The sequence below is a fragment of the Oryzias latipes genome, chromosome 22 (genome assembly GCF_002234675.1).
Source record: "Oryzias latipes chromosome 22, ASM223467v1".
Taxonomy (NCBI): domain Eukaryota; kingdom Metazoa; phylum Chordata; class Actinopteri; order Beloniformes; family Adrianichthyidae; genus Oryzias; species Oryzias latipes.
The window spans coordinates 18,157,535-18,184,643 of record NC_019880.2 but is presented as its reverse complement, the minus strand read 5'-3'; the positions used below and the strand labels follow the sequence as shown (position 1 = coordinate 18,184,643).

General features: G+C 41.2%; 2 protein-coding genes across 12 annotated transcripts in view; both read left to right on the top strand.

The window, feature by feature from the left end:
• The window catches only part of kiaa1109 (KIAA1109 ortholog), a 71,323-nt gene extending 60,382 nt beyond the window's left edge, over positions 1-10,941 (top strand). For 8 of the 11 annotated variants that reach the window (XM_020713918.2, XM_011490601.3, XM_020713921.2 and 5 more), the window contains 11 exons: positions 116-352; positions 450-603; positions 1,647-1,804; positions 1,958-2,147; positions 4,058-4,275; positions 4,604-4,855; positions 4,947-5,150; positions 6,207-6,401; positions 7,893-8,027; positions 8,640-8,811; positions 10,079-10,295. In XM_020713918.2, coding sequence (XP_020569577.1) covers positions 116-352; positions 450-603; positions 1,647-1,804; positions 1,958-2,147; positions 4,058-4,275; positions 4,604-4,855; positions 4,947-5,150; positions 6,207-6,401; positions 7,893-8,027; positions 8,640-8,811; positions 10,079-10,295 — 2,132 coding nt within the window. Of the gene's footprint in view, positions 1-115; positions 353-449; positions 604-1,646; positions 1,805-1,957; positions 2,148-4,057; positions 4,276-4,603; positions 4,856-4,946; positions 5,151-6,206; positions 6,402-7,892; positions 8,028-8,639; positions 8,812-10,078 lie in introns of all 11 variants that reach the window. The other 3 variants (XM_020713922.2, XM_020713919.2, XM_020713917.2) reach the window with 1 other exon arrangement.
• A 1,446-nt stretch (positions 10,942-12,387) lies between these two features.
• Positions 12,388-18,370, top strand: LOC101165774 (growth arrest-specific protein 8). Its single transcript, XM_004082652.4, has 11 exons — positions 12,388-12,501; positions 12,588-12,683; positions 13,873-14,073; positions 14,222-14,428; positions 14,519-14,573; positions 15,335-15,495; positions 15,674-15,850; positions 16,660-16,746; positions 16,825-17,034; positions 17,143-17,208; positions 17,281-18,370. Exons 1-11 carry the CDS (start codon positions 12,499-12,501, stop codon positions 17,446-17,448), a joined length of 1,431 nt encoding a protein of 476 aa, XP_004082700.1. The 5' UTR covers positions 12,388-12,498; the 3' UTR covers positions 17,449-18,370.
• The last annotated feature ends 8,739 nt before the right edge of the window (positions 18,371-27,109 follow it).

Genomic DNA, 27,109 nt, shown 5'->3' with positions numbered 1-27,109 from the left:
GACCAAAAAAACAACAACAAATGTGTGCAATGAAACCAATCAAGTTTTAGTGGAGAAGTTCAAAATATCAGTGCCTTCTCTTAACTTATGTCTCTAAACTTTCACATCTCTGCAGCCTCTGGCCCTGCTACCCCTGACTCAACTGAAAACATTGCCCAGCATCTGTCCCCTGAGTCCAGCCGGAAAGCATATTTCAGGACCTGGGATGGGACGCAGCACGTCCCACAATCCCCCAACGTCTTCTCAGAGCACACCACCGGGAGCAACATGTCTCCAAGCAGCCTGGGCCACCTCAAATCCCCGGCACCCGGCCGCACTCGAAGCGTGTCGGATTCCTCCGCGCCAAGGAGAGGTAAAGACAAAGAAAACCTGCTTTCTACCCTTCCCCTTCACATGTCAAATGAAACCAAGCAACAAATCTTCCCATCAAAATCTTTTAATTTCTTTAGATTCAGTGACAAAAACCTCAACTCCTTCCTTTGGCAAAAATGGGAAGGCTGCTGGTCAGCAAGGGTCGCCCTGGGAGACACTGGTGGTGTTCGCCATCAACCTGAAGCTGCTCACCGTTCAGATGAACATGAGCAACGTCATGGGAAACAACACGTATGCTTTTTTTTTTTTACTGCCGAGTCGAGCACACAATAACAGAGCTGCTGATGTTTTACCTGCTTTCTGTAGCATAAATGGACAATTGGGAGCTATTTTAGTAAATCAATCATACGTATTTATTTTACAACTTAAGAACCTAATAAACCGAGAAAAAGAATTTTACATTCTTCTTGCGTTTTATAAACAACAATGTGAATCTCAAAGCTTTCAGTATACAAACAGGAATTTGACTTCATGATTTGAACTTTTTTATCTCTAGTTTTTTAAAAAGACTTGAGTTTTTAGACTAAGACTTTAGGCTAATGGATTATATACACTTGAAAAATGCAAAAAAAGAAAAAAACAGATTTACTTATAGTATTTAGTCATTCTAATGTGAACAAACCAAAAGGGAGCTTTTAAACCTTTCCTTTAAGTTGCTGAAGTAGAAATGCATTTTTAGTTTAATGAAAATCTTGAGTAGCTGAAGGCAAATATGCTACAAAACTAGCTTGAAAACATTTGCATGCAGAACAGCCATCAGTGAACATTTTTAATAGGAACAAATCTTTAGTTTTTTACATCCTCTATTAATAAAAAAAAATCTTCCTTTAATTGTTCATTGTTTAAGTTCTGGTGGGCTTAACCACAGGGATCAGGTTTGATGAGCTTTTCATAAAAAAATAAACCAAATCTACATTTTCCGCCCTGAGACACAAACATCCTCAATAAGTCAGAGTGCCGCTTGAGCTGAAATTAAATCATTTATATCTTCATCTTAAGCCCTTCTTAGGTGAAACAATCATTTATAGGTCAAATTGGGTTCAATTCAACAACCCAAACAACAGCTACTCTTAAAAAAAAAGACTGAAAGCATTTAAAGGATGATGATAAACTGGCTGAAGTGAAAAACAACTGAGCCTGAACTAATCTGAGTGCCGGAGGTGGAATCCTGTTTAACCTATGTTTACACCCGGGGACGTTCTGGTCGTGACTGAGTCCTCCTGCATAATTTAGCTGCACTTCTGCAGTCTTCAATGCTGCTTTTACGCCTGCAGATGGACGACCAGCGGACTGAAGAGTCAGGGCCGCCTGTCTGTTGGCAGCAACCGCGACAGAGAGATCAGCATGTCCGTTGGCCTTGGCCGCTCCAAGCTGGACTCTAAGGGGGGAGTGGTGGGCGGCAACATAGACGTAAACACTCTGGAGATGGTCTGTAAGTAAATTAGGACAATTATAGCACTTTAAAATGCAGATTTTGGTGCACATTTAACTCGTGACTGCTCTAAAGTTGTTTTAAGAAACAAGAGATCATGTCAAAAAAAGAACGTAAAAAAAAAAACTTAACTGTTCACTTTCTCTTTTGAAGCACACATCTCTGAACACCCAAACCAGCAGCCCAGCCACAAGATCCAGATCACCATGGGCTCCACAGAGGCCCGGGTGGATTACATGGGCTCCAGCATCCTGATGGGAGTGTTCAGTAACGCTGACCTGAACCTGAAAGATGAATGGAAAGTCAACTTGTGTACGGTGGACAGCAGCATCTCAGAAAAAAGGTACGTTGGATTTATGTTATAGTCCCACTCCAATCATCTTTAGATCTATTTTCAAAGCGTTCCCAGTTGCCGTTTAATCATGATTTTGCCGTTTTTAGCCACAAAATAAAAAAAAAACTATGTTGTTTTATGGATATAGTTTCTGCAGAGAAGCAGCAAGTCAGCTCTGAGTTGTTGATGGGATCAGTGGCCCAAAGCAGCCCCGCCCCCTTTCCCATCACCCATATATGTTTACATACTCTCCCGCAAGCTTACAGCCCCTCACAACCTAACATTAGCTGTGAAACAAAAAGGGTGAGCAATATCAGAGCTATCCAGCCCTACAGTTTTGAGCCAGATACCAGCTCAGACAGAGATTAGGTCGTCTACAAGTAGATGCATCAGAATAATAATAATAATACATTTTATTTGTATAGCGCTTTAAATGGCACAAAAAGACAGATTAAAGATTAAAAGCTATTTTAAAAAGATGAGTTTTAAGTGATTTGTAAAAATTGGGAGGTCGGTGTAGTCTCTGAGATGTTGGGGCAGAGTGTTCCATAGGATTGGAGAAGGCTTTGTCTTCCAAAGTTCGATGCTTAGTTCGACAGGGGAGGGACAAAAGGTTAGCATCAGACGAGCGCAGAGAGCGGGAAGGGGTGTGACGCTGGAGGAGATCGGTGAGGTAGGGTGGGGCCAGGTTATGAAGGGCTTTGAAAGCGATGAGGAGAACTTTGAATTTGATACGCTGAGCGATGGGGAGCCAGTGAAGGTTCTGAAGGACGGGGGTGATGTGTTCACGAGAGCGGGTGTGTGTGAGCAGACAGGCAGCAGAGTTCTGAATGTATTGCAGCTTATTTATTATTCTGCAGGGTGTTGTTTAAGGTGGAAAAAAGTTTTTGGATTATTGGAGCTGGTATAAATGAAGTTGGACGATAGGATGAGGGGCAGTATTGAGGGTATTCTTGTACTGGTGAGTGAAATCAATGTACATCTGGAGATGTACAGTTAGTCCAGTTTTGTGATGCAGTCGTTTGCGGGATTTCATGGTGCGGAGTTCTGTGGTGTACCAGGGTGCTGTGTGGGTGAAGGAGACATTTTTTGTTTTAATGAGAGCCAACTGGTCAAGACAGGAGGAGAGGGTGCTATTGTGGTAGTTTACATGTTCAGTGGGATTGTTAGACAGGGGGGGAGGAGAGACGGACAATTTAGCAGCAAAGGAGGCTGACAGTGCATCAGGAGAGACAGATTTGAGGTTACAAAAGGTTATTTTATGCTTGATTATGGGTGCAGGGAGAGGAAATTCAACGTCCAGACTAGATGGTCGGATTTATGAAGTTTTGACTGGAAAGGAGGAACGGAGCAGGGAGCTTGTGGCCCGCCAGGCATATTTTTACGTCACAAATAAGATCTTTCCAACAGCATTTATTTGCCTGCTCCAGATTCCAAACGATTTCAATAAAGAAATACCCAGAAAGGCAATTTTGTGCTCAATTTTCTTTACATACATCATGAGAAAAGTGCTACAAGAAAATGTTAAAAACACCAAAACTCATTGGAGTAGGTCTTTAAAGTAATTACTCCATATTTAAAGACTTTTAATTGGATTTTACCTCAGCTACTTGTTTGCTTCGTCTTAATTTCAGTTGCAAAGTCTGGATAAAAATCAATGCATGACTACAAATATTTAAAGAAAATCAAACTTTAGAAAGAAAATCACTGCTTTACTGCTTTTTTTGACACCACTGGTATGCTTTTTTACCAAAAGAAGTGTCTGTTTGTACAACAGTAAGATGATTTCGGTATTTTTTCTGTGTGCGAGCTTATTTGATGTCCTAACTCTCCAGTTTCCTTTTGCTTCCTGCCACTTTTTTGATTTTCTCTTCCTTGTTTTTTGTTTTTTTTTTCTCCCCACCTTTGCCTTTTTCCAGTGAGATCTTTGTCCACGGAGACCTGCATTGGGACATCTTTCAGGTGATCATCTCACGCTCCACCACTCCAGACCTCATCAAGATCGGCATGAAGCTGCAGGAGTTCTTCACACAGCAGTTCGACACCAGCAAGCGGGCCCTCTCCACGTGGGGCCCTGGCCCCTACCTGCCCCCGAAAACCCCCGTCATCAACGCAGATAAAGGAGCTGCAGAGCTTTGTAAGCGCGCTCTCCTTCAGGGTTACATGTTTGTTGTGGAGCGTTGCATAATAGGGAACGCTCAGCAGGCAGCTCTGCTTGTGTCCTGGTTACAGGAACTGAATTGATTTTTCATTCTAATTAGCTTCATTTGTATTCCGCTTTTTGAACAGGATTTGGTTGTTGGAGCAGCTGAATGTAATCAGTGGTGCTCATTAGGTAATCAGATATAAAAGCAGCAGAATAAACAGAAAAAACCTAAATGAGTGGCCTTCAGAGAACAAACCGTTTCTGTTAGCACGCCTACCGTGACTGCGGCACCACAGCAGTGAGCTTCTGTGTTTTTCAGACATGGATGCCGCCCATCACCGCCACTGGCCCGGGGTGCTGAAGGTTATCGCCGGCTGCCACATCTCTCTCTTCCAGGTGCCTCTGCCTGAGGACGCCGTGCAGCTTGGTGGTTCCATGAGCCTCCACGGCAACCACATGACGCTGGCCTGCTTTCACGGGCCAAACTTCCGATCCAAGTCGTGGGCTTTGTTCCACCTGGAAGAGCCAAACATCGCCTTCTGGACCGAGGCACAAAAGATCTGGGAGGACGGTGAGACAAATGAGAATTCTGGGACTTGAAAGCAGCTGGTTTTGTTGCTGCTGTTCCTTTTGAATCATTGTCGTGTTTGTGTTGCTCACAGGCTCCAAAGATGAGTCCACCTACATAGTCCAGACTCTGGACTTCCATCTTGGTCACAACACTATGGTGACAAAACCCTGTGGCGCTCTCGAAAGTCCAATGGCCACTATAACCAAAATCACCCGCCGGCGACACGAAAATCCTCCACACGGAGTAGCTACAGTCAAAGAGTGGTTCAACTATGTCACTGCCATGAGGAACGAAGGTACCTGCACAGTTGAAAACATTAGAGGTCTTTTCGATTTGAGACATTATCTCTACTTTTAGACTCTACATGAACACCGTTTATGGCTCTTTAAGAGACAACTCTGCTCTTACAGCTTGTTTTTATTTATTTGTATCACTAGTGTTAGTTTAGTCATTTGAAACAGCTCACACTCATTTCTAGTCTGTTAAAGATAAAATAACTGATGGGAAAGCTGAGCTCAACCTCAAAAATGAACTTTAAATGTGACATATGACCAACAGGGGGCGCTCTTTGTGTTCTAAAAATTTCACTTCAGCATTGGGGTGTGCAAACTTTTTTGCAGAAAGCATTTAGTGTGAGGGCCAGCAGGACACATACATATTGTTAATAATAAATGTAAATTATAAACATTTTTTTTAATTATTTTTCTTTCCCAAATGACTTTGTGTTTCATACTTTAAGACTCTCTTGCCACTTTTTCCAACAAACCAAGTCCACTTGGCTGCACATAACCTGCTGTTGATCTTTGAGTTAAAGTTAATATTTTTGAATAATCCAGTAAAATGAATATAAACATAATTTAGTGTGCCAACCACAGGTTGTCAGTGTACCCATACTAGAACAATGTGTTTGTTTGGAAATGTGCCTAAGACATGCTAAACTGGACGCTTTTATTGCTATAAAGACCCTGAATATGTGGGAATTATAAAAGATTTCAAAAATTTAGTTTGAAAATTCATCTGTTAGTGTTTTTTGTGTACACAGGTTTTTAGCTTTATAACTTTGCAGTCACTTCAACACAAATGTTTTTGGGCTATGTAAGGTGGAATAACAGAAATATGCTTTTCTTTTGATCTTTTAACACTCAGATAAAGAATTCACAGCCACTTTATCCACCTTTTTAACTTAAAAACCTTATATCAATTTTATTTGATTCCTATGTTTTTATTAATGCAGTAAAGGTAGAGTGTCCTGATTTGATAAAGAAAACATATTTGAATATAAAGTGGTTCAGAAAGGAAGGAGGGATCATGATCTGAAAGGTCAAGGGTCATGTTTTATCTGCTGTTTTAGAGCTCAACCTGCTCAGGAATGTGGAAGCCAACAACCAAGAGAGCGGCTCGGCCAACAAAAGCTCCAGTCTGCTGAGCAGCTTCCGCGGCTCCTCCAGCTACAACCATGAAACGGAGACCATCTTTGCCCTTCCCAGGATGCAGCTGGACTTTAAATCCATCCATGTGCAGGATCCAGATGAGCCCTCTCTAACAGGTAGGGCGGGCTTCTTCAGCACACAGAATAACTAAACTACCATCTGTCTCCCAAATGACACATTTGTTTGTGGGTAGATGTGTAATAATGGGGTGTGGATCTTTTCTTGCCTCCCATGTTTTCTCTGTTAATGTGGTAAATGTCTAATATGTTTTTGGTTAATACTGATGGACTAAAGCCTCAGATGATTTTCATTCTGCTGCAAAGGAAAACAGACTTTTCTTGAATAAAAAATATGAGTAGATAAATATTGGACACAAATCTTAATCAGGTTGGAGTTTACATGTAATGCACCTTATTGAGTGTGCAATGGGAGTTCCTGCAACAAAGCAGAAGGTAAGATTGTTTACATTAAAGCTCTAAAAATGCACATAGGCTTCCTGCTGCACACATAACGAATGCTGCTATCATTAAGGATTTATTAAGTCTACTTTTCTTTTCTTTTTTTTTTTTTTTAAACTTTTTGGTTTGTGCGCACCGAAGGTAATTTGATCCACAAAAAAAAAACATTGTCGAAAGATTTCTGATTTTTCCTCTGGAGTAACTGATATATGCTAAAAGTTCAATGAAAAAACAATTTCTGGTTAAAACTGATCAATCAAGTGTTTTGTGACGATATAAAATGTTTTCCTTTGAAAATCTCATGTTTTATTTTTTCTATTGACTATTAATTTTCCAATATTTTATTTACTATTAGAATTATTCATTTTTTAGGTAGTTCTCTAGAAATTTGAAATAAAAAATAAGACTGTCCAACCTTGTTCAGAGATTTCAATTTTGACAAAAAAACAAATTGGTTGTTTCTGCCACCCATCGATTAATTTTAGACTCACTCCAAAAAAAATCATGTTTTTGGTGTTTTGAAATTGGTCTTGTGACATTTTTCTGATGATTGAGGGCACAAGCTCAAAAATTGTACTTGATGTTATTTTTTTCTTCAAATCTTTGTCAATCAGGAGCAGACGAAAAAATACCATTTGGATAAAAGGTTGTAGGTGTGGCGTAGAACCCACAACAGCAGGCCACAAGCTCCCTGCTCTGCTCTATTCTGATGCATCCACTTGCAGACCAATAGATCCATTAACGTCTTTGTTTTCCTCGTCTGAGCTGGAGTCTGGATCTAAGCTGGATCGCTCCAATATTGCTCACCATATTTGCTGCACCGCTTATGTTAAGTTTGGAGGGATGATGGGATTTGAAGATTGGCTCACTCCGAGCCAACAGGCAGCGAATTTCCCTTGAACGCATGGCACTCTGCAGACACTATGTGCAAGAAAAGGACACCAACTTTGGCTAAAAACAACAGAATCATAACTAAAAGACCAGTGGGAACACTTTGAAAATAGATCCAAAGACGGTCGGAGTGGGTCTTTTAAATTTTACCTTCTCATGTGATATCAGTGTAAAAACCTCAGCTCCCTGAAGCTGTTTATTGCAAAAGAACAAATCAGTGTTGGCTCTTGTGCTCAGTTCAGTTTTTGCCTCTTTCAGACTCCAGCAGCAAGCCCAAAGTGGAGTGCAGCGTGGTGACGGAGTTCACCGACCACATCTGCGTCACCATGGATGCCGAGCTCATCATGTTCCTTCACGACTTGGTGTCGGCCTACCTGAAAGAGAAGGAGAAAGGTGCTCGCTCTAGCTTTGTCGTTTATTTGTCAGACAAAGAAACGAATCCTCTTTGTCCCACTCTCCCACACATCCGCCTCGCTTTCGGAGGTGAGAAAAAAGACCCATCAGAGGCTCCAACGGGGAATTATCCAGCACGCTATAATTTTGTCTCCTCTTCCAATCCAACATGAGGAACCAGATGAGCACATCTGTCTGTGCACCTGTGGAGCTCTTGGAATGCTGCGGCCTTCATTTTAGAGAGAAACGTGGAGGGGGCTGCGTGTTATTTGCTCCCGCAGCAGGGAGGTCAGGCAGCCCGTCACAGGCAGCATTTGAATAGGCTTCACTTTGTCACAATGGAACCAGTAGGACTCCATTCTTTCCGGACAATTAAAAGCGTGGCTGCTCTTTAATTGTACGTGTGCGTAAAGAAAATTTTTTTCCCTCGTCTCTGATTAATCCAGATTACGGAGGAGGGGCAGATCCGTACCGCTAATGCGCCGACTGCTCTTTTTGTGAGCAGAATGAACGGGGCTCCTTGTTGCCTTTTTGGAAAGTGTTTAAAAGAAAGCAGGAAGGCAGTGAAGCGTTCAAAGACATACTCTGTTTTGTTTTTTTTCTCCCATTTAGCTCTTTTTGTACCGAGAATGTTTTCAGCCCGGCCCGGTCAGAAGAGTCCGACAGCCGCCAACGACGACAGCTCCAGGGACAAGGACAAGGACAAGGAGGAGGGCATCAACTACACCACCGTGGACTGGAGGGAGTTCATGTGCAACACCTGGCACCTGGAGCCCACCTTGAGGTCTGCGCCGCTCCACCCTTTTTGATGTGTCGCTCGCACATCACGTAGAAGAACAGCAGCAGCTTAGCTTTCACCGTCTGATCAAAAACATCCACCATCAATTATTAGTCACGGAGTCTGCAGGAACAAAACTGTGATCCTCATCCTTTGAGGGTTATGAAGTCTTCCTTAAAACATCCTTTAGTCATTCCCTGTGTCTTTGATCCAGACCGAGCAGGAACACTTTAAAAAAAAATAAAAACCCTAGCTTAGAATCATCGCTGTAGGAGGTTGAGTCAGTCTTCAGGATGTTCTGCATATCTAACAAAAACACTGATGGCAACAGGAGGAAAATCCAGCTCTGTTAGATTTACTGCCTTAACTCCGATGAGAAAGAACATGTTTGCAGTCAGAAAGAGTAAAAAACAAAACAAAAAAGGAGCCACTCTGTGCCCCCTCAAGAGAATCCCTTTTTGTAAATCATGTTCCATTAAAATAAAAATCGTAAATTGGTACATTTTGCAGTAATCAACAGATTATCACATAAGTAAATTAGTTATCAAATGACTAAAATACCTTCTAGTTTCTTCAATAAGGGCTCAGCTTTTTCAACCTTCCACCTATAGGGGGAGTAGTCTACCTCTGATCAGAAGGTTCAGTTCCCACCCTGCCGACCCATGTGTCGTTGTGTCTTTGCGCAAGGCACTGAACTCCACATTAGGTCTTAAGGTCTTTCTTCTCTGTTTTCTGGAGTGCTAGAATCTTCTCTCTGCACTGGTGGTTATTTTCAGAAACTGAATCAAGAATCTAAACTTTTAAAAAAGAAGCTTTCATATAAATGTAATTTAGTTTAGATTGTTTTTGGTAAAAGATGAAAAAACAAGTGAAAAAAGTTGAATGACGTTGTTAACTGGCTCTGTTGTGATCATTTTTTTTTCCTTTTTAAACATTGGATGTAAGTTTTATCATGACTTAAAGTTCTGTGGAGGCAGCAGCAGAACTGTTGTGACATGGCTGCAGACTCACAAATGAATGTTGGGGATCTGGGCAGCAGAATTCTGTTCACACATTATGTGGAATCATTGAATGAGAGCTGGACTGAGTGTAACCTCATCCATAGAAAATGGTTTACGTCAATTCAGTCACTATTAGAGTCATGTCCTACATTCTTCAAATGAGTTTAAGTCTCTCATTGTTTTCGGGTTCTCTTAAAAATGTAAACAGTCAGAAATTGAAAAAGTCACAGTGTCCTGATTGGTTTGCATTTGCCGCTGCTTCTTTGCTGCAGGCTCATCTCCTGGACAGGACGGAAGATCGACCCTGTTGGCGTGGACTACATCCTGCAGAAACTGGGTTTCCACCACGCCAGGACTACAATTCCCAAGTGGGTGCAGAGGGGCGTGATGGACCCACTGGACAAAGTCCTGTCCGTGCTCATCAAGAAGCTGGGCACGGCCCTGCAGGACGAGAAAGACAAGAAAAGCAGAGACAAAGAGGAGCACTGAGGAAGCAAACACTGGAATCATGGATCCAGGCGGAAGAGCCACTGAATAACTATGAAAGCACTACTGAACAAAGCATTGGAAAGAACAAACCCTGTGAACTTCTGCATCCTTGTTTTATGTGAAGCTGCAGTTTTTTTCTGTACATTTCGGAACAAAGTAGCTCATGTTAGGGATGTTGCTGCTTTCCCACCCAGCCTGCTGTAAATGACCTCACTCAAACCGCTCCAGCTTTTTATCACCTGAAGCCCGCCGCTTGTTCTCAAGAAACCATTTTTGTGCTTTTTTTTTTCTTTTTTTTTTTAAAACCATTGCCTTGTCTTTGTTTCCCATGGAACACACAGTAGGTATGCTTTATGTGAACGACAGCTTAGCTTTATACCCACAAACAATTCAGTGACTTTGTTCTTGATTTCTGACTCAAGCAATGAAATTACTGGAGGTCGTGGCACCCCCCCTCCCCCCTCAGCCACACGGATGATTGTAAGTAGAATTGCAGCCAGGGTCATTATTTATGTGGAAAACATCCATCTAAGTTTGGTGTATTGAGCTATTTTTTAATCCTCACCATAGAAACCATGTATATAGTTACACTTCTTAAATGTGTTGATTTCTTAACTTAATAAAACTGTTGCCATTTAGTTTTAAAGGATGTCTCTTCTGATTTGTGTGCAGCCATGTCCGTTTCCACAGAGTACGGTCTTTCTGCTTTTCAAACTTTTGTTAAGAAACAGCAGCTGAAGAAGTCAGTGTGGAAAATAATTAGCTTGCTAAGGCCGATGCTCCTCACATCAAAGAGAACTACTGCATTCTGGTTTTTCACCTATCTATGCACAAAATTTAAAAGGGAAAATAAATGCAAGAGGTTTTAAAAGTTAAGTAACTGAGGACCACCCACAGAAAATCAATGTTAGTTATTTTTAACGTGTTTAATTACCGCTACAATAAACAGATTTATGAATATAAATTTGCCAGGCTTTTGGTCAGCCCAAAGATCTCCAGCATGTTCATGTCAGCCTTTTGAAACCTGTTTGGTTGTCACAGACGTGACCACTTTAGGTCGTTTGGGGACAAAGATTTACAAATGAGACCCTCCTCAAAAGCATGTTTTTCCGAAACACATCATGTTTTTAATTTGCAAGGCAACAACAGAATCGCGTTAAAGTTTACCAAAGAGGATTTTTGGTGCATTCCCGCAATATTGGAGCTGTCCAGCCGTACAGTTTGAGCCAGATTCCAGCTCAGACGAAGAAAATGAAGACGTACATGGATGTAGCCGTCTATAAGTGGATGCATCACATGGGTGGCCTGGCCGATGTCATTTTCTACGTCACATTTACAAGCTTTTTTAATCCTTGTGCTATCTTAGATGACCCCACCCTTACATTGACGTGTTCTTCCTACCATGACAAAGGTGAATAAAGGTGGAAAGATTTCATGTAATCCATGGACACCAGTGAAGATCACAAATCATTGAAGAAAAAAGGTTCAGAGCACTGTTTAGTGGGTCTAGATGACCCAACTCCCAATGTTAAAGTGCCTAGGATAGCACAAGGGTTACACTGTGTTTTTCATCTCCTTCTGATTCACAATGATTTTAATAAAGAAGTACTCAGAAATAAAATGTAAGCTTAAATTCCTTTTTGAATTTCCTCCATTGTGAGAAAAAAAACAATTTTCATTGTAATGGGTCTTTAACTTATTGAAAACAGATTAATCTATATTAACTTTGGGTTTGTCAACAGTTTGTCAACGTTGTTTTGTTTTTCATGACATCATTTCCAAAGCGTATGGCCTGCTGTGCCGATGTGATCAAAGGAGAAAAAGATGCCATAATTCGTTAAAACCCTTCTAGATCTGGCAACTCTAACAACCTCTTCTTGGCAACGTTCAATGACACTCGGAAATATCACTATCTTTACAAACTTAACTGTATAATAGAAACCTTTGAACTTATGATAGCATCAACACGTAACCGCCTACTATCTTATCTTATTTTTACAAAGGTGGACGAATCCCACTTTTGGTTTTGTTTAATAGTTTTAAGCGTTAAAGTCATTGGAAATTATAGCGGATGTAAACGAAGCTTCCATAGGTGAGGTGTTTGTGATCACGTGACCTCGTTGCTATAGAAACGACTTCTTCTTGGCTAACTTTCGAGTTGAGTGTTTTGTTCTCCGCGGAGTCATTTCTTTAAGTGCTGAAGATGGTAAGTTGACTTATTTGATGAATAAATGGTCTTTATATTTTGCTGTATGTTTTCGTTGACCCGTTGGCGGTTTCCCTCACATGCAGGCACCAAAGGTTAAAGTCAAGAAGGCCCGAAAGGGGAAAACGACGTCCTCGGTGATGGAAGCTCCGTCCATCAATAACGAGCTGTCAAAAGATCAGGTGACTGCAAACCAAAGTTTTGATTAGAATCATGTCGTCCTGAACCCCAAACTAAACAGAAGACATATTATGCTATTTTTGTTCATATTTTAACGATGACAAAGGGAGATTCTCTAAAATCAGTGCACCTTGTGTCCCACATTTTTACCTCCATAGGTTTTAATATTAAAGTACAAAATAAATAAAAAGACAAACGTAACTCTGCATTATCGCACACAAACATCTTAGAAAATTATATTTAGAAACATTGAATGTGTTGCTGAGGCGTAGAGGTCAGCCATGATGAGCATGTCCCCACTGACCACTTTGTCATTAAATATAAAACAAATAATAGTCAGTAACTGCAAGCTTTATTATATTTTTCTTGCTACTGTAATCATTTTTTCTACTTTCACCTAAGATAGTAATATAAGAAAATACATGAATTGTTTATAAAATTTGACCATTATTATCATGTCCCTCAGTTTTTAATTAATCAATAATCCCCATTTTTTATCTATGATGGTTTAGTCCACTCTGATGAAATGTGTGTTCTTAATATGTTCTTGTGGCATTTTTTTATGACAGAGGACATATATAAGGAACATTATGCTTGAAATTGTATTTTTAGAATTTTTATTAGTCAAATAATTGTGAATCAGGAGAAAAAATGTTTTTTGAAAAAGCCACAAGCCACAAGCTCCATGCTCTGCTCCATTCTGATGCATCCACTTGCAGAGAACTAGATCCATGTACGTCTCTTGTTTTCCTCGCCTGAGCTGGAATCTGGATCTGAACTGTACTATTGGTCCAATTTTGCTCGCCATTTTTGTTGCACGGTATAAATGTTAGGTTTGGGGTGAGAGGGGCTTTAAGCTAGCGGGAGAGAACCTAAAAAAATGGATGATGGGAACTGAGGGAGGGTTAACTCCATGTCAACATCTCCACCCAAATTTATGATGCACAAGTGCCGCTCTGCAAAAAACTATGTCCTTGATTTAGGCTAAAAACAGCATCATTCTAAATAAAAGACCACTGGAACACTTTGAGAATAACTCAAAAGATGATCGGAGTTTGACTTTATGGACCCAGGAACTGACATCACTACATATTCACAAATTTGTTGTTGATTTTTTTTTATGTGTGTACAGTATTAGTTAGATGGGTTTGTTTGTTTGTTTTTTGCTGACACATCATCTTTGACCTCCAGCTCTGGGAGGAAGGCCTCCTTCGGCTCCAGGAGGAGCTGGACAGAGTGCGGGAGGAGAAAAGGAACTTCCAGCTGGAGAGGGACAAGTACCAGGCTGCCTGGAGCATCGCGAAGGAAGAGCTGGAAGAGACAGAGGTTCGAGTGAGATTCAAGAGAAGACAGACGGAGGAGGCCAGGGAGCGCCATCGAGCAGAGATTTCTGTGAGCATGTAGAGCCTCACACCATGACAGTCATCGTCTGGATTTTCATTCTGTCATTTGAAAATGTGTAAAAGTTCAAATAAGTAACGGGGGCTTCCTTTATGTTTCTCCGATTCCTGCGTTTTTGAACTCCGCTTCTTTTGTTCAGGACTACCAGCAGAGGCTGAAGAACATGCTGGCGGAGCAGAACAACAGTGTGGCCGACCTGAAGAAAGCCAACGTCTCCTCCTCTCTGCTGCTCCGGAACGAGATCACCAAGAGGGAGGTGGAGCTGTGCAGAGAGTACGAGCAGCTGCAGGCGGCCTGCAGGCAGAGGAGGTTCCTAAAGAAGGCCTCCATAAGGAACCTGGAGCTGGTGACACATGCACTTTCTTTGATCAGCATGTTAGACTATTTCTTTAAGCACTTGTGCACGCTGAGCCTGATTCTGCCTCACCCTCACCAGAAACACCAGGAAGCGATGATGAAGATGAGCAGACACTATGAGCACAAGCTGAGAGGTAAGAAAATGACAGATCTGCAGCAGGAGATGAACAGATCAGACCTGTACCAGGTTAGTGATCATGTGATCACTGAGGTCACAACTAACTGCACTTTTTTGGGCCAACTTTTCCTTCTTTCTTTCTTTCTTCCTTAAGCTCCACTCCGATCATCTTTTGCTCTGTTCCAAAAGCGTTCCCAGAGGTCTTTTAATTATGACGATGAACGGCATAAAAAACCTGGATCGTTTTCTAGGACGTAGTTTCTGCAGAGCAGCAGGACTTGGACTGTTGAAGGGGAGTAAGCCCACACCTAATTCCCATCATCCATTTGTTTTTACTCTCTGCTGCTAGCTTACAGCCCCCTTACAAACCCCAACCTAACATTACCGGTGCAACAAAAACATCGAGCAATGATGGAGCTTTCCAGCCGAACAGTTTTGAGCCAGATTCCAGCTCAGACGAGGAAAACAAAGACGTACATGAATCTATTTAAATAAAGAAATAGTCAGAAATGCAATTTTAAGATTAATTATCTTAACATGTTTAAAACATGATTTTCATCAAAGTGAGTTTTTATTCCTGTTTTAACAATTTCTTCTTTTTATTTACTAGCTTTTTAAATTCTCTTTTGTTTTTCTCCTTTTTTCTTGTTTTTTTCTTTTTCTTCTTTCGCATTTCTAATTGATTTCTTTTGTCCTTCTCTTCTTCTTCCTTCGCCGCCCAATAATCTACCCAACAATGTCCTCTAAAGCGGACTCTCTCTGTTGCTTCCTCTGCAGACATGGCGGAAATCTTTCAGATTAGGAGGAAGAATCTGGTTCAGGACAAGGAATCCGAAATGCGGAATCAGCTGTCTTCCCTGGACACGGAGATCACAAAACGCTTGGACTTTATGATGACCGATTACCTAAAGAAGCTGAGAGAATTACAGCTGGTGTGGGTGCGTTTGACGCTCAAACGAGCACCTGAAGTTAATCAACTTCAACTTTTGTGACTTGGTTGTAATCCATGTTTCTCTTCCAGTGAGAAGATAATGCAACTAACAAACAACTGTAAAGAGTCAGTGGGAGGCCGAGTCTGTGTTGGACTCATTTTTTTTTTTTTTTGTGTTGTTGCAGGATAAGGAGCAGGAAAAAGAGGATCCACCTTTTTGTGAGCAGCCGAACATTCCTCTGCTAAAGAAGAAACCTCAGCTGGGAAGAAAACTTCTGCTGGAGGAGAAAACTGAGCAGGAAGTCCAAGAGAGACAGCTTCAGGAGCAGCAGCAGAAACACAGCCTGAAGGACTTGATGGCGGTGTGTTATTCTGTTATTTAGCGTAAAAACAGTCCAACAACACGCGTTTGCTCACGGAACTCAGAAACCTTAACTCTAACTAGTACAGTCCTATGATGTGCTACAGGACTAACCCAAGCTAAAGAGCAGAAGAGCAAACATCAAGGCTCCCAGCACCACTCAGTTCCATTTACTGCACAACTCCGATCCAGCAGCCAACAGCTAATTCACCGGCAACTCTATTAGGCACTCCTGTCCAACTGCTTGTTAACGCAAATTTCTAATCAGCCAATCACAGAGCAGTAACTCAATGCGTTTAGTCAAGACGATCTGCTGCAGGTCGAACCAAGCATCAGAATGAGGAAGAAAGGTAATTGAAGTGACTTTGAATATGGCATGATTGTTGGCAGCAGACGAGCTGGTCTGAAGATTTCAGAAACTGCTGATCCACTGGGATTTTCACCCACAGCAGCTCTAAGGTTAACAGAGAATGGTCTGAAACAGAGAAAATATCCACTGAGCGGCAGTTCTGTGGGCAGACATGTCTTGTTGATGCCAGAGGAGAATGACCAGACTGGTTCTAGCTGATAGTAAGGCAACAGGACGAGGTTTGCAGAAGATCATCTCTGAACGCGCAACAGCTAGAGACAGATGGTTTACAGCAGCAGAAGACAACACAGAGTGACACTTCTGTCAGCTAAGAACAGCAAACTGAGGCTATAATTCACACAGACTCACCAAAACTGGACTAGAAGATTGGGGAAACGTTATAGCGTTTCATCTCTGCCATAAAGTGAAAGGCCGTAAAGCATGACTGTGATGTTTGACAGAGACGGCGCTCTCGTCAGATGGAGATGGACAAAGAACTGAGAGAAGAAACGGTGAAAAACGAGTTTCTGCTGCAGGCCTGCATCCAGGTAATCCGCCTCCCGCCTGCTGCTTGTGTTTCTTCCTCACGTCGTTGCTGGAGCGGACGTTTGCAAATCTGTTGTCAGCTGGAGCAGGAGTGCAAGGATTTGCAGAGGAGGGAGATGGAGACCGTCCTGGACATCCAGCTGAAGAGTAGTGTGGAGGAGATGCGGCTGCAGAGGAGGCTGGTTGAGATGTCGGAGGCTTTGGAGAAGACGGATGTGAAACTTCTGAGCGTGCTCACACTGACTAGCACAGACCAAGAGACCCGCAACGATGCAGCCAAAAGATTGCAGGTATGCAACGTCTTTCTCTGTGCAACGGTGGAGACGTCACGTCTGAGCTGCCCTGCAGGGTCCAGCTCACCCCGATCCTCTGACACTAATGCTGTCTGCTGCTTGTAGGAGATCTTTGAATCCAAACAGGCCCAAATGGACTCCATGAAAGAGACTCTGGAGGGAGACTGTAAGGTGAGGTCTCTAACAAAGTGCAGTGATGTTTCTGCAGCTAAAGCGGTGAGCACAGGTTTGTTTGATCTGCAGGAATACGACGAGCTGCTGCAAACCTGTAAAGACAAGCCGAGGGCTTCAGGGGGGCACAACTTCCCCTTTAAATCAGCAAAGGCCATCCTTAAGGCAGCCCAACCCCTCCCTGACATCCTCCAGGCTACAGGCTGCTCCACCTTAAATGCCCGTAAACAAGTCATGTAAATGCATCCTATATTTACCAGGTAATTTGTTCACCCTTCACCTCAAAAAACCTTCATTAAAGGCTAGAACTCCGGCTGTAATCAAGGAGAACAGTCTGGGACTACCTTTCAGATCTTAGCCTTCGTGTTTCGGCTGCAGAAAGCCTTCATCCTGCTGAGAAGCTGACATCATCCTCCTCTTTGTTCTGTTCCTGCTGCCGTTTCTTTTTGCTAGTTTCTGTTCAACTCCATTTTCTGTCTGTCATTTTTATCCTTGGCGTTAAGAATTATTGTTCAGAATAAAGAAGAGTTTAGGAAAACATCATCACAATGACATCTGGTGGCCATTGAACTCTGATTTGAACTTTTCTTTGATTTCATGTCTTTCATATTAGTTCATGCCAATTTCTGTGAGGACTTTTCATTTAAAGCAGTTTGGCTGTGCTTCTTTACATACAGACATTAACATTTGTTGAGGAGGATTCTGTACATTTTATCCAGAAAGATGACTGTCTCAACTGCATTTGGGACTGAGACCCATCCTGCTCAGAATGTTTCCTGCTTTGGAGACTATTCTGTCACGGAACTGATGAAGCTGGGATGGGAGAATGTCGGTCCTGGTCAGCTGGAATAGATGAGGGAATACTCCGACATGTTGAGTTCAGTGATCCAGAGGCTCATCTCCACTTGGTACAAACGGGGCTGATAAATGACTTTAAGTCTTATCAGTTGCATCAGGAATGAAAGTGATTTTTTTTCTACCTCTTAATAAAATAAATAAAAATAAAAAGACAATAAAAAAACTGTTTGTGAAAATAAAAGTAATATGAGATGAAAGACAGTTCTTATTTTTTTCTGCTTGTGTGCGAAGCTTAAACAAAAATTCTATGTAAACTAGAATGTGAAAAATAATATTATGAATAAAATGATTTTAGAATTTTTAAGGTATTTCTCTCTGTAAATAAATGCAAATATAAATAACACGAACAGATTGATGACTTATGTTGGGACAGATGGAGACATCCGAATGTTTTATCCACAGGTGTCTCTACTTTATTGTTGTTACCACTGATTGTATATGAGAACTGGACTGAGTGATCCCTCCCCTTTGCGCTCCAACAGGAAGTACCCACTGGCTCCAAGAAGCAAAAATCCCATAGACTTTATAAGGACAAAACAGCTATCACTCCCTCATTCTATTATTTAGAATAATCATTTTTGTTCTGATGCCTTTTTTTTTTTGTAATCTTGCTAATCCTAATTTTTTCATTATATTTGTTTTCATGAGTGAAAGTAATTTAAGTTATAAACTGACCAACCAGATGCCTCAATAAAAGTAGGTGGTCTCACATCAAACATTCAAAGCGTGTGATTGACAGATACTCCTACCCACTTTCTAGTGGGTAGGAGTATCTGGAGTTCCAACAAATTCACTCGATTGGTGAGAGTGGTTCCCATAGAAACGTTGATTCAGACCGACTCGGACCGATCACTGCTTAACGGCGACTGAGTTGACTTTATTTTGTTGGAACCAAAGCAAATCGTTTTCTATGTGTGAGGTCACACTCGCTGTCCAGTTCTCTTACACAGGTCATATGTTACCTGGATATTGCATTTAATCCTTTTCTTTTCAAAAAGGTCAAAGTGATCCCAAACTGGTGAGAGGTTTCACACTTGATTCGGTTTCCATCTTTCTTCAAAAGGCTCAGGGCTTAAGACTCGGGTTAAAAGAGGCGGGACTTCACATAGAAATGTCTGTCAGAGAAGCTTTTAAATGTCCCACAGATTTCAGGTAAATTATTGGTTTCAAAACAGTTGGTGTCTCAAAGGAACGTCATGTAGAACAGTCATTTGGCATCAATGATTCACAAGTTCGAATAAATATTTCTCATCAAACGTTGTGCGTTTGTTCAGTTTGTTATAACAAAAAAATAATAATTTATAAGAGTTCTAATCTTGCCGTTATTACTGTTTCTCAATTCTGCCAAGCACGTTACTGAAAAACGCTGGGGTACTTCTTAAAAATGTTTTTTTCTTTCTTTTCTTATTTATTCATATATTTTTTTGCATTTGGAAGGTGTTCATGTAGATATAAAGTTTCAATTATCATTTTTTTAAACTAGCTTGGACAGATTTGGGGTTGTTGGAGCCCTTCCAGCATTTCTTCAGTAGGAGGCAAGGTGCACCTTTGGCAAGTCGCCAGTCCATGTCAGGACAAAGTTCCTTGAAATGCAAAAAAAAAATGTTAAACTACAACAGACTGTGTAGAAAACGCTAAACAAAAATCTAATTTGGTGATCACAAGTAATCATGACTTTGCTCTTGCAATTAAGCCAGAAACTGCATTTATTCAAATTGTTTTAATAGGTAATCGTCCTTTATTGATTAAAAAGTAAACGTAAATATACTATATCATCCCTTTTGAATGCCCTTTCAGTAATGAAATATAAATGTTGACATATTTATTCTTGAGGAACATTATTTTAACTATTAACTGATACTCTGATGTAATTAATGTCCTCGAAGGCAATCAAAAGATGGAGGAATCAGATCCACAAACCCTCAGATAAAATCACCCATTCTGCCTTAAATTAAAAAAGTGTAGTACTATCAAGGCAATCAGTTGTTATGAAACAAAGAGTAACTGTGTCATTAACATTTTAAAACCAGGCGAGATCATACTGATAAGCTGGAGCTTAATGCATCTTGATAAAAATCTTAATACAAAATCCAACCAAGCAAATAAAAGGGAAAGGATAAGGACTTGTCAGAAGGACAAAAAAAAAAGGACAAAAAAGTGTCATGTTCCTCTTTTAGTGTGTATTCAAACTGGAAAAGTCTGTTGGTCCAGACCAAGTCCACTTCATTTGGTCTGTATGGAGTCCTGAACCTTGCGTTTGGTCTGTAGTCAGACTACCTCCAACTAGACTATTCTGTTTTGAACCAAAGCTTTAAACAAAACCATGCGACTATAGATCTCTTCAGTTATTGGCCAGGAATTATGAGGGCGGGGAAAAACAGGAAGTTGAAGACCTTTTGCAGTCCTTGTCGGAATAGTCCATTTATTCAAACTGGATATTTCTCTGACCAGACTTTTTCCTTGCTGCTTTGGTACGGCAGAGGCATGCTGCAAGGCGCTTACTGAGGAGACAATGGCCATAAAGGTACACCGATTAGTGTTTATGACACATATTTTTGGAAAAACAGTGAGAAGCAATGTGTATCACGTTCACAGCTGTTTTAATGAGCTTGCACACATTTGACCAAATTTCAATGAGTTTTTGCATCTCAACGTCATGGCTGCTTCCTCTTTGTTTACATCCGGTAATGACCGATTACTGTGACCATTTTGGTCAAATTGTTCCGAGCACAGAGCCTATTGAGACGGAGAAAACTTAGAGCCAACAAAAACTCTGGCCATTAAGGAATGAACCAAGACCACCTCAAAACATGGGTCAGAGAGTGGTTCCTGGTCCTGGACAAGAGTCCGCTTGGGTGTATTCACACTGAAAATTTGTTCCAGATTATCTGGGGACGCAAACTCTGGTTCACTTAACCCTTGTGCTATCCTAGGCACTTTAACATTGGGAGTGGGGTCATCTAGACCCCACAAGACAGTGCACTGAACCTTTTTTCTTCAATGATTTGTGATCTTTACTGGTGTCCATGGATTACAGGAAATCTTTCCACCTTTATCCACCTTTGTCACGTCAATGTAAGGGTGGGGTCATCTGGACCGCACAAGATAGCACGAGGGTTAAAGCAAACCAAATCTGTCCAGTCTGATATACTCCAAGACTTTGATACTGAACAGAAAGGCTGAAACCACATCAGTATCAATATAATGTTTAAGATGTTTCTATTGAAATATGAGTCTAAAATTGTTAACAAATGGTTAATCATTAGTGGGGGTTTGTATACTTGAAAAGTAGTTTTAGGTAAAATCCAAAATATTCTCCTAATTTAGTACAACTCGACTAGAAGTTTACAGTTGTGGTGTCCATAAAACAAAATCTTTTTTTTCCAGTGAGAACGTTTTTGCCTTTACATTACAGGAAACCTATAAATCATCAGGTAATGGCTCTTTTTGACCTGGAAGTGATCTGAACAGCATACTCCAAAGTAGAAAAGATTTAAATTTGTGACATAAGTGGAAGAAAAAGGCGAAGTGGAGAGAAATTGTCTGATTCTAAGGAAGCACAGGACCTCAGACTGAACGTCTATAGGAGCCTACAACCTTTTCTCATCTACAGAGGATTACAGCCTGATGAGCTTCCTTTCTGAACAGAAAACGCGGAAAGATAGAAGTTAAACCAATTTAGGCAAGACGTCATCATGCCCAAGTGAAGAATTCAGCTGCACAAAAGCCTTGTTAGGGTATGGTCGGATTAAAAAAGGAGTTTTATAAAAATTCACACAAACCTGCTCTAATCAGGCCAGTCCTCAATCCAAGTTTTTTTTTAAATAAGATTGAAAAGTTCGGGAAGTGCTGTGTCAGCTAAAAAAAAAAACCATCTTTTCGTGCTTACCTGAAAGAAAACTTTTAAAACTTCACCTGAGAGAATTTCCTCCTCACAAACAGCAAAACTTGCATGAAGGATTGCAGCATCAAGGAGGCAAAACAGGCAAGATAAGCAAACAACTGATAAATTCTTATAAATTCTTCCTATGATCAAAAGCTTTGCAATTTGTCAACATTTCCTAAAGTTTTTTTTTTTCTAGTTTGAGACGAAGCCTAGAAACTGATTGTGATTGATGTAGAAAAGAAGAGTTTTTCCATTTTAGAGACAGAGTGACTTTGGAGCTTTGATGTGGGCTTTCAAAGCCGAACTGGAGTTAAAGATGCAAAAGAGAGATGTGGAGCAGCTGAAGGAGGGGTCGACAAGGCTTTAAAAATATCTGATTGATAGTGTGACGTACAGTGGTCTATTTCCCTCTGCACAGTCAGAGACTTGATGATAAAACTACGTGACGCCGAGGAATGATTTCCCTTCGTGACGCCGATAAATAAAATGCAGGGGTGACATTCTGCATGGTCGACTGACTTAACAAAACTTAAGTCAGAATATGAGATAGGGATTTGCACAGAAGAGATGCTTATCACAGGGTTTGGAACTACCAACCTGATGGAAATCATCTTTTTCATCAAATTAGGGGGGAAACGGTTTGATGGGGTACCCCAACTGGCACTAGGCAAAAGACCGGATGCATTCCAGATAGGTCACCTGTCCATCAAAGATTCTTCTGAAGAATTTTGAATGAGGTCTCTTTGGAAAGTTAATAATATTGTTGGACGACAATTCCGTCTGTGGCTGTCAAGCGCGAAGGTCAACCAGTCAGATCAAAGAAAAGCTAAAGGCGTTGTCAGCCTAAATTGTCTAAATTGTCTAAAGACAGGAGAAGAAATGTGTCTATTGGTTCAAAGTCAAAATGAAAGATGAAAGAACTAAGATGATGGATAGCTCGCAAGTCCAGAAACATAAACGAGCAATTTTAAACCAAGTCTGGCATTGCAGCGATTGACAAACTTCAGAGGAAGAAGATGGTGTTTGATGTTTAGCAATCCCGTGTGGCAGCAACACCAAGAAAACGGAATATGAGAAGCTTGATACGAGCTGAAAGAGAAAAATAATGGTGGTACCAGCAGTGACAGGAGCATTTGGGGCTTTTAGGGTGCAGGAAGAATCCAGGAACAACACTGAAGAGCACAGCCTGAAGAACTTCTCTCTTGCAGCTATAGCCTTTAAGTAGAACTCCGGAGGACATGGGACAAGTGGAGAGCCAGGTGGGTTAAAAATGGGTTAAGACTCAGCACTCATAATAACTTATGTCTTAGCCATGTGCACACGTACGGGGGTTGACCCGTAGGTGGTGTGGGTTTTTGAGTTATCCAGGCCTGTGGAGGTTCGTAGACAGGTGCATCTTAAGGGGAGCTCAGGTATGCTTGCAATTCCCTGCAACCACTTTAAGGGACGACATGAAAATGGAACGTGCCGTTGTCCTGTAAGTATGTCGTGAAGTATTTATAAGGATAATGTAAGTTATGCTACATTCACAACGGGCATGTGATGCACGTTCTAAAACTCACTTGTAGTGTGTTCTTGAATGTGCATTTAGCATATGGCGTTCACATTGAACTTTCACTACCTGATTGTATCACATGTCCACCACTTCAGTGGAAGAGGCTTGGTGTGAAATGTCAAAGGAGTGCAACTCTTGCTCCAGGCTTTTTCTTTGATGTATTCAGGCACTTGCCTGAATTAAAAGCCATATTTCACTGTTAAATCCGAGACCCTGATTGGGCAAATTTGACCTGGTTTACCTTGCGATGTGCATTCAATGGCCGTAGGACGCCCACACAAACTATGCTCTGATCCTCTAATTTTCTCAATTCTGTCAGGCTGCAAGCATGGAGTGCACAACAGCCGCACAAGGAGCGTGTACTTATCACATAAACAGCACTAATCCTCATGCTATCTTATGGGGTCCAGATGACCCCACCCTTACATTGACATGCTATCCCCTAACAAAGGCGGATAAAGGTGGAGAGCATTTCATGTAATCCATGGACACCACTGAAGATCACAAATCAGTGAAGAAAAAAAGTTCAGCGCACTGTCTTGTGGGGTCTACATGACCCCACTCCCAATGTTAACGTGCCTTAGGCATGTGGACCCCACAAGATAGCACAGATAGCGCAGTGCGCAGGTATCAGGGAGGTTAGCCAAGAAATAATTCGGAAGATCTGGCTGCGTCTTGCTTACTTCCCCCTTTACTTACCCTTACAGGTTGTTTAAGTGTTCACTACCAAATGTCGCTTGCTGCATGTCCGAGGAAAAAACTGTATGTGAACATTTTTACTCTATGTGCTCACCACATAGAGTAAAAACGACCTTTTCACAGAAATGGAACATGTTTGGGCTTCAAAACTAACACTAAGCAAGGGATACTTGACCTGAAACCAGAATTATTTAATAAATGAGGCTCCTATAGATAATCAGAGCACTATAAGCTCTGTTAATGCAGCACATGGTCATAAATCTGAAAAAACCCACAAAAAAAGACAATCTTTTTAATTTTTAATTTTTCTTGACATTTGTCATCCTAATAAAGAAAAAAATCTAATTTCAAGGTGTTTTTACACTTTTATACGGATTTACTTTGCAAGTGTTCTTGCTTGGGTTCCACTTGAGTTTGAATTAATGAACCACTTGATTGCCTTTTTTTTGAAGACATATGCTGGAAAATCACTGCTGCTAACAAGACTTCTGACTGATTGACTTGATGGACCTGCACTGCTCTTTCTGTAAAAATAAAGGATATACCTAAAAGATTTAGTAGAGAGGTGGATACAGAGAGGAGTTTGGGTTGCTTCGCTCTCTCTTCACAGCTTTGCCTCCAGAAATGTTTAAGTAAAGCTCAAGGTTGCGCGTTGAATTCCGCAAAGAGCTGCTGTACGCTGCAGCCAACAATGAATCGAGGACTAGATTTTTCAAAATGTATTATTTTTGCTTGAATCCATAACAGAGCTAAAGTGTCATCTCTTCAGATGTTGTGGGCTGCTCTGGGATGCCGAAGCACTGCTCCTCTTCCAATTCCTTGAAGAGACCTTTTCATGTTCTCGTGTTGAAGCTCCACTGTAATTTATTCCACTGCAGGCTTCGTCATTGTTTCCCTGTTAGATTCCCACCACGCTCTAATCCTGAACAAGAGCAAATACAAAGCACACTCTGTCTGTGATTATAGGCCGTCTTTCTAGTAATGTGTTCACATAATTGGAAGTGTATTTATAACCTCTGTTGCTCCTGACAGATTTAAAGTTTTTTTGTGCGTGAAAAAAGTTTATTTTTGAGACCCCTCCAGAGCTCTTAACTGTTTTCAATGTCCCACTGAGCCATGAAAAGATGCTCATGAGGGAACGCTTCACCAGAACACACAGTCCCACAGACTTCATTCTTTCTTCCTTGGTGAAGATGAGTGACTCTGATTAGGACGAACAACCATTTACACTTTGGAGCTTTAAAGACTTGATTTTCAAGATAAACTGTGAAGAAGGGTATGGAAGCGATTCTGTAGCATGAATAAAAAGCAAAGTCAAAACCAGAAATCCTTTTTCATTTTCAAAATGAAGCTGCATTTTTTGACTCAAAAGTAAAATGAAAAAGCAACTTTGCTTTTTATCTATGCTACAGAATCGCTTCCATAGAAGGGACGATAAGGTTTTTAAATGCAACGCCTCAAAAAAAACGAAAACTTTGGTGACAAAGCAACAGTTTCACCTGTTGGGGGAACAATAAAGAATTTGGCCCTGCAACAGACTGGCGACCTGTCCAGGATGTCCCCTGCCTGAGGCTCTGGCAGCCTCATGACCCTGAAAAGGACCAAACGGGTTTAGAATAAGAATAAATGAATGAATGAATAAAGAATTTATTCAAGAAAATCCACAATGCTGTAATTTAAAATGACTGAGTGTGCTTTCATTTACCAACACTTGTCATTTTGTTGTGCTCATATTTTTACATTAAAGTTTGCAGAATTACGTCAGTCTTTACTTACATTCAGAAACGTGCTGCATGTGCATTCTTGAACGTGCATGCAGTCCATGGTGTTCTCTCTGGACAAGCAGAGAGGGGCTTCATCTTCTTTTGCTACCGTTTACAAGAGCATGTCTGCCTACAGTTAGAAGAGGCCTGGTGTGAAATGTTAAAACTGTGCAAATTTCATAAATCTTGTTCCAGGCTCTTTCTTTCACAGCTCTATTTTGACATATGAAAGACTTTGTCATAAAATTCCAGCTGGATACAAACCGCATTTATTAATTTCTCTTTCATGATCAATTTTCTAACAATTGGCACTTTTGTGAAACAAAATGAACAGCATCTCTGCATCCCTACCAAATCAGAGTCCCTGGCTGGTCAAAGTTGACCTGGTTTAACTTTTAACGCCTCTCCAATGGCCGTGTGTTTTGTACGTAGAACCTGAAAATGGTCGTAGCTTAGTGGCACGCGAACGAGTGTTCTGAAAGCAGAAGCCCAAAATGCACATTTACATATGTTTACGTAGACTTTTCATTTGGAGTGGCTTCTTAAACGCGCGTTGCAGAAGGGGGTGTGAATATAGCTTCAGATAAAGAGGCTGGCATTTAATGGTAAATGGCGTATACTTATATAGCGCCTTTCTTCCTACAAGGACAAAGCGCTTTACAGTCACGGACCCATTCACCCAGTCACACACACATTCACACACACAGTCACACACTGGTGGTCGCTCCGCTGCCAAACACAGGCGCCCGCCTACCACCAGAGGCAAGGTGGGGTTCAGTGTCTTGCCCAAGGACACTTCGACTCATGGGCGTGCAAGGCGGGAATCGAACCTGCAACCTTACGATCATGGGACGACCGCCCTACCGCTGCACCACGGCCGCCCCAATGCAATCTCCTTCAAATTGTTTTACTTTGTAAATATGACTTTTGGAAAATATCCACTTTGGTTTTCAAAATTAATGCAAGAGAACTTCATATCCCATTGTGTAGACATAGAGCGGTCGATCTCTGATTGGAAAATCGGTTTGCTCACCAATGTGTAGAAGTGTCCTTGGGCAAGACACTAAATATTGCTCCTGGTGCTTTTAGGTTGGCATCGGTGTTAGGCAATTGAGCTGCCATTAGTGTGTGGGTGTGTAT